We start from the raw sequence: 12,440 nt of genomic DNA, 5'->3' as shown, positions 1-12,440 counted from the left end.
CAGATCGCTTTCCGGTTGGCCTTTTGCTCCTCTGACAACCACTTGCGGCATGAACTTCGCGCACACTTCCTTCATGGCAAACTTTTCTGTCGCGATCTCAAAAACTTGGGTTTGAGGAATGCTCAAGTCATCAGCAATCATTGTGGTACTCATCCTACAATCACTGTTCAGAAAATTATTCACTCGCGACACATTTTCGTTGGTCTTGCTGGTTGAAGGGCATCCGGAGCTGTTGTTGTCATCCACTCTTTCCGTACCTTCTTGGAACAGCTTGTGCCGCTCAAAAACGCCTTATCTACCCATGGCAGCATCGCCATAGGCCTCCTTAATCATGTTGTGAGTCTCTTTGCCCATTTTATCAAGCTTTACACAAAATTTGATCGCGTATCGCTGATCCAGTAAACGCTCCATGATTCTCGGTGACGAGGCATTTCGACAGGGGTTCACAGTACAAGTGACCTGCTCTCTTGAACGGTCGAGAGCCAACTGCCGATTTTTCCCAGCGTTCCCAATATGCCCCTTCACCGATCTTGCTCACGCAGACCACCTCTCGTCCGCCTGTTTGCCCAGGAAAAAACCAGACCTACTACTTTCAGAACAGACCCTGTAAGTGTTCTTTTTGATATAGTTCACTAATCATTTTTTCAACTTTGTGTTGAAATGTAAAAATGTGGTCACCCAGTAATGCCAAGATAGCTAGCATCGGCAAAAGTATGATGCAGATCCAATGAACTTAATGGAATAGACAGAGGCGAAGCTTCCATGTAGCGGCCAATTATATTCTATAAAACTCCCTGCACTGTGTACAATTCTCCTTATTTACATCCGATGCAACATGGACTCCTATGCAATGTTTGCTTATGGACCGCACAGGTCACTACTTTAATGTCATGTAATGTATGTTGTATTAGGCCGGGGGGCGTAGCCGAGTGTGCGCCTGTGCGCTGGCCAAGGAAGCAGTCTGGACACCGTGCTCTCGGGTGATGTAAGAAAACTTTATTATCGTGCACTGCTTTTATACACTTGCGTTACATGACCACAGATGGCAGTCGCAGCTGCCAATGGCTGCTGACGTCACGTGTCAAACAAGAGCCTCTTTTCAAACACTATTAACATCACATGCATACAATACAAAATGGTATAGGGAGACATAAGCATCCTTGACACCAAAGAAAACAACACTGAACAAAATCGTTTAAAGCATCAGTTGTCCACCCCCAGCCTTATGGGCTTGCTTACTGCTCTACCAAGTCTGGTCGTAGTTAAAATTCTAGTTTGATAATCGTTACTGTTTGTCTCCGTCGGAGTTAGAGGCACCGAAGCTTCGTGAATTTGGTTGCCTGTACCAGTGACCAATCGGGCCCTGCTGGGCAGTTCCTGACTATCTGAGAAGTCGTAGCTTTCGCTATCCACCCGGTTCTTTGGGAAATGGTTGAGCATTCCCTCGTTTCGACGGACTTCGACCCCGCTTTTCGTTTCAACACGGTACTATCACAGCTGTGGTGCTGCTTCGAGCACGATACTTTTGGTACGGAGATGAGTCACCCACACCACATCACCTGTTTCCAGCTTTCGGAGATTTTTAGACCGTTGATGTCAGTTGAAGTGGTGGCTTTGCCCCTTCCTGACTTTACGGTCATTGGCCACTGCTTCCTGCAGGCAGCATTATCCCGAATTGCGGTGCGAAGGCAGCATTGGGACTCTCGTCCTAAGCCTTCTACCCATTAGTATCTCCACTAGGCTGACTTTCAGAACACCAGGCATGTCCCTATAAGCCAGCGAGGCTAAGTAAGGGTCATCCGACTTCAAAATGAGATTCTTAACCATCTTTATCATACGTTCGACTTCCCTGTTGCCCTGGGGTTGCCTTGAACTCATGGCAACGTGACGAAACCCATATAGTTTTGTAAATTGCTCGAATTCTGCACTGACGAACTGGGGTCCATTGTTGGTCACCAAACACTCGGGAATGCCATGTCTCGCAAAAGTGCTTTTTGTTCTGCTGATGACAGTAGCAGACTTTGTGGACGGAAGAATGGCAATCTCTGGATATCGCGACAGATAATCTACCCTGACAGGATATTCCCGTTCTTTAATTTGATACAGATGGACCCCTACTCTCTCCCAAGGAAAAGAGGGTGTTGGCGATGCAATCATCAGTTTGATCTGTTCCGGCACATGCATCGTGCAAATGTTGCACAGTTTCACGAAAGATGCAATCTCAGTGCTAAGTCTCGGCCGCCAGACAGAACCTTTAGCTATACTGCGGCATCATGAGATGCCTTGGTGACTGTTATGCAGCTTGCTTAGTGCTTCTTTTCGAAGGGGCTGAGGAGTGACTAGCCTCATACCGTTCAGCAGCAACCCGTTCACCACAGTAAGACATGCTCGATTCTGCCAGTATGGCACAAGATAACAGGGAACATGTTGTTTCTTGGGCCACCATTTTTTGCAGAGTATGTGCAGGCTTCGACACACTTTGTCATTCGCTTGACCTTCTTTCACTCTTGTGAAAAAATTGTCGCCTGTTTCTAAGCCCATTAAAGAAGCTTTCGAATAAGCTGTCACCTCTGAGACAGTCAAGCAGCTTTCCACTTTCATACAAGCTAACGGTGAACGTGAAAGAGTGTCAGCAGCACTACGGAAAAACTGTATCACATCAGCCGCAGACAAAAGCATTGAATTCTAGGCGCATATCATCGATTGCCCTGTGACCCAACAGCAATACCAAGGGCTTGTGGTCAGTTTCGAAAACAACTTCCAGATCACATATATATTCATCAAACCTTTCCACTGCCCATGTCAACGCCAGTGCTTCCTTTTCAATCTGGGAGTATCCTTGTTCGGTTTTGGTAAGTGAACGAGAAGCGAATGCGACTGCTCTACATTGCCCGTCTTTTTGCTTTTTAAGCAAAACTGCTCCCAGACCGAAAGACGATGCGTCAGCTGAAAGAGTGGTTGGTAGCAAAGCATTGTACATAGCCATGCACTGCACTGAACAAATGAGCTTTTTGAGTTCTTGGAACGCTTTTTCCTGATTGCTGTCCCAGGCTCAGTCTCTATCCTTGTGCAAAAGAACACGCATGGGAGCCGTCACTTGGGCTAAAATGTGGCAGGAAGCGGCCCATATGATTAGCCATGCCCAGAATGCTTCTAAGCTCAGTTATTTTTTTGGGTGGCCTCAAATCTTTGATAGTGCTGACCTTCGCCGGATAAGGATGAATACCTTCTTCATTCAAAATATGACCCAAAAAACATACTTGCTTAACCCTAAATAAGCATTTCTCTTTGTTTAATGTCACTTTTGCCCTTGCTAGCCATGTGATCACTTTACTTAAACGCTCATCGTGCTGAGCTTTGCTTTCGCCAAACACTAGGACATCGTCCGTAACGTTGACTCCTGGTGGGCCACCTAGTATCTCAGACATGGTCTTTTGAAAGTATTCCAGAGTGGAGGTAATTAGAAATGGTAGTCGCACGAAACAGTATCTACCGAAAGGTGCTAGGAACATGGTTAGCTCTTTCGAGTCTTTGCTGAGTCGCACCTGGTGGAAGCCCAAGTTGGCATCGAGCTTTGAAAAGCACTTCACGCCCGACAGTGAACCGAGAGTCTGATCAATGGTTGGTAACGTACAACGCTCTCGAATTACGCATTTGTTCAATTTCGTGAAGTCTATGCAAACTCTCGGGTTTCCTGAAGGCTTCACAACCGGAACTATACCAGCGTACCATTCGGTGGGGCCATCCACTTTTGTGATTATGCCTAAATGCTCCATTTTATCTAGCTTTTCAGAGACTCCCTCAGATTGGTACCCTGCGTGGAGCGCTTATGGCATGTGGGACAGCGGCGGGTTGTAGTCTGATGGTTACTGCCCTGGCATCGTGCCTAGACCTCGGATACATTTCTGGAAAATGAGCCTCATACTGCAAGTTTCCACACTTGACTGCGTCGGCAAATTTAATGATCCCTAACGCCTCAAGTGCTGGCAATCTTAGAAGGACGTCGTGTAATGGACTGACAACGTAACGTTTGATACACGGTTTTTCCTTTCCATGCGATCTCTGCAACGAATTTGCCTAGCACGTTAAGCTTACTGCCTCTGACACCTAGCGAAACTTCAGTTTCTACAAGTTAGGATGGCAATCCCGGAAATGTTGATGGTAACACTGACACTTCCGTGCCTGAGTCAACCTTTGCAAATATGGGCATGGAATTTATGTGCACCTGAACAAATCACACTTTTCTGCATATGTCTTATTGCTCCCACGAATGTCTCTCCAGTTTCCTGGTTGACCGCAGAAACACATACCTTTCGTTGAGCGGAAGCCGCCCCTTTCTTTAAGCAGGCCTTAGCAAAATTATCCCTTCTTGTCACAGTGGTAACACTTGGCAGCTCTGGCTGGGCACACCGTCCTGGGATGGGTGTTGCCACTGCAGAAAGGGCACTGGCGTTTGTGGCGCATGCGATGGGTGCACTTGCAGACGTCCCTTGTGCCTCTGTCGAACCACAGCGTCAACATTGGGGTCCTGGTCACTAAGTTCCAATGAGTGCTGGCTGTGTTGTCCTCATAGAGTTTTTTGCTGCTGTTTGACGGTTTCCTTTAGGCGAGCCTTCGCCAGCACTGAAGCCAGCGTGAGCTGCGAATCCATTTGTAGAACTTCCGAGAGCTTTGCGTTGTGTAGCCCGACAACCAGTCTCTCGAATCATTCATTCTTTCAGTTCACCATAGTCGCAATGTTCTGCCAAGCCATGTAGCACAGTGACGAACTGGTCTACTGACTCGCCTGGCATTTGTGTACGTCTGTGGAAACAGGCGCTTTCGTGCACGATGTTGCTCTCCTTTACAAAGTGCCAGTCAAACTTTTCCTTTACGGTCTCCTAGTTCCTTGCGTCTTCGCTGGATAGTGCAAACGTCCTGAATATTTTAGGAGCTTGCCTCCTCATTGTGTACAGCAGTGTGCGTACCTGAGCCTCCCTGGAGCATTCGTTGAGTCCTGTTGCATATTGGTAGTCGTCAAAATGCTCTTTCCATGCTGGCCACTCTGACGTGCCGTCAGAGTCCAGCAGTGGTGGTTGCTGAGCACATGCAGTCGCATTGAAGGTGCCTTCGACATCGTTGATGGAAGATGCTTCGCTCAGTGGGAAGATTCTTCACCATCTGACACCATGTCGTGTTCGGCCGAGGGGCGTAGTCGAGCCCGTGCCTATGCACTGGCCAAGGAAGCAGTCTGGACACCGTGTTCTTGGGTCACGAAAGAAGACCCCTCTTTATTATCATACACTGCTTTTATACCCTTGCGTCACATGACCACAGATGGCAGACACAGTTGCCGACGGCTGCTGACGTCACGCGTCAAACAGGAGCAGACGATTCCAGCACAATGTATACATAGCTCGGTGAACTCGCTTAAACGTCAGCTGACTAAAACTTAGACCGACCCGTGAGGCTGAGCATGATTCAGAGCGAGCTTGGCTGAGCAGAATTTTGGTGAATATGAGTCAGAGCAAGCTTGGCTGAGTAAAGGTTTGGTGAGTATGAGTCAGAGCAAGCTCGGCTGAGCAGAATTTCAGTGTATATGGGTCGGAGCAAGCTCGGCTGAGCAGCATGTTGGTGAATATGAGTCAGAGAAAGCTTGGCTGAGTAGAATTTGGGTGAATATGAGTCGGAGCAAGCTCGGCTGAGTAGAATTTTGGTGAATATGAGGCAGCGCAAGCTCGACTGAGTAAGATTTTGGTGAATATGAGTCAGAGCAAACTCGGCTGAGAAAAATTTTGGTAAATATGAGTCAGAACAAGCTCTACTAAGTAGAATTTGGAATATGAGCTCCACTGAATAAAATTTTGGCTGAGTCTGAGTTTGCGTGAGCTAGGCTGAGTTGAATTTTGGGAAGTCTGCACACACAACTGACCCTGTCAACCTTTAATTGCCGAACTCTGTCATGTGAGGCTAGCTTAGCAGGACTCTGATAAATTATCAGACATTGTTTGGGATATCATTGGCCTTAGTGAGATTAGAAAAACTGGTGAGGCTTATACATTGCTGAATAACGGACCTCTGCTATAGAGGTCTCCCAGATAAAAAGTAATACGGGGTAGGATTCCTAATCCATAAGAACATAGCAGGCAACATTGACAAATTCTACAGCATTATTGGGAGGGTAGCTGTAGTCGTAATCAAACTTAATAAGAGGTATATATTAAAGGTAGTACAAGCCTACGCTCCAACATCCAGTCACGATGATGATGAAGTAGTTCTGTTTTATGAAGATGTTGAATTAGCAAGAAGAAAAGTTCAAACTCATTATAGTGTAGTAATGGGCGACTTCAGTGCAAAAGTGGGGAAAAAAGCAGGCTTTGGCAACTACAGCGTTGATTCTAGGAACGCTAGAGGAGAGGTCCTGGTAGAATTTGCAGAAAGGAATAAGCTTCGAATAATGAACACTTTTTTTCAGGAAGCGTAGCAACAAAAAGTGGACCTGGAAAAGTCCTAATGGTGAAACAAGAAATGAAATTGATTTCATACTTTCTGCTGATCCTAGCTCAGTGCAGGATGTAGAAGTGTTAGGTAAGGTAAAGTGTAGTAATCATAGGTTAGTGAGGGCTAGGATTCACCTCAATTTGAAGAGAAAAAAAGAGTAAAATTGGTCAAGAAGAAACAGGCCAACGTAGAGGCAGTAAGGGTAAAAACAGACAAATTCTGGCTGGTACTTGTAAACAAATATGCAGCCTTAGAACAGAGAGAAGGCGATGACATAGAAGTAATGAATGAAACCATAACTAGGCTGGCTTCAGAGGCAGCAATTGAATAAGAGAGGTAATGCACCAAGGCAACCAGTAGGCATGCTCTCCCAAGTAAGAAAGGACCTAATAAAGAAACGATAAGGAATGAAAATGTCCAACTCAAGAGATAAGATAGAAGTCGCGGAACTGTAAAAACTGATCAACAAGGCAAAAATAAGTGATATTTGAAATTATAACGTGAGAAAGAGTGAAGCAGCCGTAAAAATGGACGCAGCCTGAAATCAGTGAGAAAGAAACTTGGCATAGGACAAACCAGGATGTATGCACTGGAAGATCAGCAGAGTAATATCATCAGCAACCTCGAAGACAGTAAAAGAAATGGAAGAATCCCATACTGACCTGTACAATACCCAGAGGAGTCAGGATACCGCCATTAGAAACAGTAATAAACAGGATACAGAAACTCCTCCTATAACTAGCAATGAGGTCAGTAGGGCCTCGCAAGACATGAAACGAGGAAGATTGGCAGGAGAAGATAGAATAACATTCAATTTAATCAAAGATGGAGGATACATAATGCTAGGAAAGCTGGCGGCTCTTTTTATATGCAGGGTCTAACCAATGCAAGGGTCCCAGAAAACTGCAACTATGCAAACGTTATACTAATCCACATAAAGGGAGACGTCAAAGAATTGAAGAATTATAGGCCCATTAGCTTACGCCCAGTATTATAAAAAATATTTACCAAAATAATCTCCAATAGAATAAGGCCAAAACCGGACTATAGTCAACCAAGAGATCAGGCTGGCTTCAGGAAGGGATACTCTACAATGGGTCATAACCATATCATTAATAAGGCTGTCGAGAAATCTGCAGAGTACAATAAGCCTCTCTATATGGCTTTCATAGATGACGAAAAGGCATTTGATTCAGTAGAGATACCAGCAGTCATGAGGCATTACGTAATCAAGGAGTGCCTTGAAATATATAATACCTTGGAAAATATCTACAGAGGTTCCACAGCTCCCTTAATTCTACACAAGAAAAGTAGGAAGATACCTATAAAGAAAGGGGTCAGACAAGGAGACACAATCTCTCCAATGCTATTCACTGCATGCTTAGAAGAAGTATTCAAGCTATTAAACTGGGAAGGCTTAGGAGTGAAGATCGACGGTGAATACCTCAACAACCTTCAGTTTGCCGATGACATTGTTCTATTCAGGAACAATGCAGACAAGTTACAACAAATGATTGAGGACCTTAACAGGGAGAGTGTAAGAGTGGGACTGAAGGTTAATATGCAGAAGACAAAGATAATGATAAATAACCTGGCAAGGGAACAAGAGTTCAAGACCGCCAGTCAGCCTCTAGAGTCTGTGGAGGAGTAAGTTTACCTAGGTCAACTAATCACAGGGAACCTGAACCATGAGAAGGAAATTCACAGAAGAATAAAAATGGGTTGGATTGCATACGGCAGACATTGTGAGCTCCTGAATGGGAGCTTACTGTTATTATTGAAAAGAAAAGTATACTATCGGTGCATTTTAGTGGTGCTGACATAGGGTGCAGAGTCTTGGAGGCTGACAAAGAAGCTTCAGAACAGTTAAGGACTGCGCAAAGAGCGATGGAACGAAGAACGCTAGGCATAACTTTAAGAGACAGAAAGAGAGCAGTTTGGATCAGAGAGCAAACAGGCATAGACAATATTCTAATAGACATTAAGGGGAAAAAATGGCACTGGGCAGGTCATGTAATGCGCAGACTAGATAACGGTTGGACCATTAGGGTAACACAATGGGTACCAAGAGAAGAGAAGCACAGTAGAGGACGGCAGAAGACTAGACGGAGTGACAAAATTAGGAAATTTGCGGGCACTAGTTGGAATCGGTTGGTGCAAGACTGGGGTAATCGGAGATCGCAGGGAGAGGCCTTCGTCCTGTAGTGGACATAAAACAGGCCGATGATGATGGAATAAGTTGGTAAGTAGCTGTGTCTCACAATCTAACAAAAGGACGATCCATATACACAAATTGTCATGTTGTCTTTGTATAGCTTTCAAGTTGCGGTATACTTATTTTATAGAGGTAGTAATGATGGCTATCATTATTTGAGTTTATGCAGTAATGCATGTAATTGCAAACTCATTGGCAGCTTTGCCACCATCTTGTTGGGCCTATGCCTTGTGATACGTCTGCACTCTTTATTAGCTGTGGACATGCAAAAACCATCTGTGCTTGAAAAGATGCCGTCATTTGCAGGAAGGGATGCAACCGGCTGACTTCACTGCATGATTTTGATTTGCTTTTGTTTAGTGTGTTATCTGCTATTTCAAAAAAAAAAAGGGTGTTTGCCTGTTTTTCACATTGTTTATATGTGTTTTAATGGAGGTAGAGACCTGAAACTGCAATTTTCGTCGCATGCGACTGATATCGCACTTCCCGTGCGATGAAAATCATGTACAATATCATGTAAAGCAATGCATTATGTAAAACGGGCTTTAATTGGCCCCTGCTGATCATTTCAAAAGTCTCCATGTTCCTGTGTACCTCTGCATTTCGAAGCACGCTATCTGCAGCACAGCTTCTGACTTGAAGCAGGAGGCTGGTCACATCACAGAAATATTGTAGTTGGCAGTCATGTGGTAGCACAAACCACTCATACACTTTGCCAGTTAGCCGTGTGTTGTGATTGAAGGCCACACAACTGCGTCACCAAAAGCTGGCCCTTCAATTTTGGATGATTTCTGGCCCTACAAGCTTCTGACTTGAAGCAGGAGGCTGGTCACATCACAGAAATATTGGATTTGGCAGTCATGTGATATCACAAATCGCTCATACACTCTGCCAGTTGACCCTGTGTAGTGATTGAGGGCCGCACAACTGCATCACCAAAAGCTGGCCCTACATTTTGCCCCATGCGATTTAAGTCAAGCCTGGATCTCTTTCGTAACTTCTCTGAGAGCATAGGGAGACGTTCCTACGTTATATTCCCTCTTAGCCCGTCGAGTGCTCTGTGCATTCTGCTTTCAGCAGCATGGTCACAGTTTGGGTGCTTGCTGGTAGGGTGTGGTACCATGTGACTATCACCTCTGCTTTCTGTAATGGGACCAGCTTTGTGCTTCAACTCCAAAGCCACACTACACTTGGCGTCACATTAAAAGGCGATGTAATTAATTTGTTTTTGCACTCTTGAGGAATGGTGGCCTCATATTTTAAATTACTGGCTGACAACTACCCAAAGAAAAAAAGAAAAGCAAGACAAAAATTCCATGTAGGTACTCATTTGAAGCCACCTAGTACTGCAGATAACATTTCTGACTTCACATTTTTGAAAGCTATGTTGTAAAAATATCACAGTGGGCGTGACTCTACCGTGATACTTTTATAACATAGCTTTAATTCTTCCTGCTCCGCATTTCCCAAAACTTGTTACCAGAGCCATATTAATAAAATGGGAGGGCTTGGGTCTTGTGGTGGCTAGGGAAACCACCTTCCTCATCTTGATAATTGTGGCCCCCCCCCACTTCCTTACTGCTTGTGGTTAAGGTATTGAGCTTGAGCCCTCAGAGTTTTGGGCAACACCAATAATTGCCATGGTGGTTAGTGTGGAACATCCTTTCAACTACAGGATTCACATAATATGTGAATTCAATAAAACTAGGCTAATAATAACCCACACTATGCAATGAGTGTAAATAATCAGGTGAAGCAAGAGGCACCATTGTACCATGGCAAGTTACCAAGGGGCACCATGATCACTAACAACCATATGAAGCCAAGGAAAGCATAGGGAAAATTAAATTTTTCCCTTGTAAATTAAACATAGAAAAAATTAGCAAAGGGGAAATGAAAAGTCAACTTGCCAAACGTGGGAGCCAAACCTACAGCCTCTGTACGATGCATGTGATACTTGACAAACTGAGCTATAGTGGCAGTTGTCCTCCATCCACTTTATTGGGTATTTGTGTGTGTGTTGTACCTTGCCCTGGCAATGTTAGCCAGTGGCATTAGAATGTTCCCCCTTGGTTGTCATGGTTGTGAGTACATTCCTTTGCAATCTATGCCCATCTGGAGCAGTCTTGTCATTCGACATTTACTGTTGCAGGGTTCAAGATTCACCGGTGATTTGCTGAAGGACGGAAAAATCAAGTGGCGTGAAACTCAAGAAGTCTACTCTTCACCTAGCTCGTGGGCAGTTCACTGCAAAAAGTTGTTAAACCCTGACAAGAAGTCTGGTTGTGGCTGGTCCACGGTAAGGTTTATTCCTCCCATTATAAAATCGTGTTGAAGCATACATGAAGGCTCTGTGGTATCTGTGTTTTCCTATGTTGTAACAGTTTTGCATTGTAGTTGTCTGCTAAATCTATGTTTATCATTACATTCCTGGAGCACCTATAATAGGGCATTAGCAGGTACAAGAACGGGTGCAATAATGGAAAGAAAAAGCTGCCAAGTTGAACGGGCTTGTAAAGAGTGTCGCTTGTGTCGAAGGAAACAAGGCAACTGTTATCTTTGCTTTTCTTTTTTATGCATTTTTATTATACAAAGGCATTTCGCATCAATTTGTTATTAAACTTCTATGTGTACTGAATATTTGCACTTAAATTTTATTTTAAAAAGCCTCGCTGTTTTAACATCTACTCTTGAATGTGGCAGCTCATTTCAGGATGAAGGTACCATTTTTCCTGCGCTATGTCTAGTGAATGGTAAAGCAGGCTTTTGCATTCTTTGATTTGATTTCAATAGCAAAGGTTGAGCAGTAAAACATCGTTTTTTTTTGTTTTTTTGTTTAATATTGTGCTAAAGTTCTGAGAATTCTCACGCCTAGTAGAGACACGCTACCATGGAAATGCGATGTCAGAGCAAGCATGACATTCAGGGACAGATTTCCCAAAGGTTTTATTTCATAAGAACATTTTGTCATTAGATGACCGTTTCTTATTCATTACGCTGTTTTACTTTGTAAAATATGAAGCGGGATAATTTTAAGCATAATTGTTTTGTGAATGTTTTACATAAGCATTGTAGGCAGCAAACACAAAACCAGTGAAAGGCCGTATGCAAAAGGTCTCTCATTTTGGCTGATGCAAACTGCCTAGTTTTGGTCACCCTGTTCTAGAACTCCCTGATATGTTTGTCTTGAGTTTCTAACCCAAAATTCTGTTCTCAACATCTAGCATATACTTTAACTCATTAACTGCTTCAGGTTTCTAAATTTTTTAATGCCACATTTGCCAAATGAGACCGTTCATGCATGTCTTGCCTGTTAGATACGAGAATTAGGTGGAGCTGAGCCCAAGGTCAAGCATTCTCCCATGTTTAGAACTCCTTGCAGAGCAGAGTGTATCATTGTGCATAAAGGCAGGTCAGCATTATTTTAAAGTTTTGTGGTGAAGTGTATATGGTCATCCACATTTGAGGGCAGGCACCTCATCAGTATTAAATCTAGTATGCTTTATATATATTCAAATTCCTCAAGCTCTGTGACAATGCGGTCCTCCAGAAGGGAACGCATTGCGATTCTGCATTTGGAACACTGTGCTCCAGTCAAAGCAAACAAGGGTGCACGACTGCACACAGAACTACTGGCATTTGTAGTGCCAAAACAGTGATTGCCTGCTTATTTGGAACAGTCCTGGTTTTAAATTTGCAACACAAGAAGTTTAATCAGTTTAATCAGAAATCCAACTATTTCTGG

The 12,440-nt window shown here is 44.0% G+C and overlaps 1 protein-coding gene across 2 annotated transcripts in view; it reads left to right on the top strand.

Moving 5' to 3' along the window:
* LOC135901263 (MPN domain-containing protein-like) overlaps positions 1–12,440 on the top strand; it is a 59,441-nt gene that overhangs the window by 7,506 nt on the left and 39,495 nt on the right. For both annotated transcript variants that reach the window (XM_065431008.2, XM_065431009.2), the window contains exon 3: positions 10,848–10,994. In XM_065431008.2, coding sequence (XP_065287080.1) covers positions 10,848–10,994 — 147 coding nt within the window. The remainder of the gene's footprint in view (positions 1–10,847; positions 10,995–12,440) is intronic.

Source organism: Dermacentor albipictus, chromosome 1 (assembly GCF_038994185.2).
Source record: "Dermacentor albipictus isolate Rhodes 1998 colony chromosome 1, USDA_Dalb.pri_finalv2, whole genome shotgun sequence".
NCBI lineage: Eukaryota > Metazoa > Arthropoda > Arachnida > Ixodida > Ixodidae > Dermacentor > Dermacentor albipictus.
The sequence above is the reverse complement of the archived record's forward strand: the minus strand, read 5'-3'. Positions and strand labels throughout refer to the sequence as shown.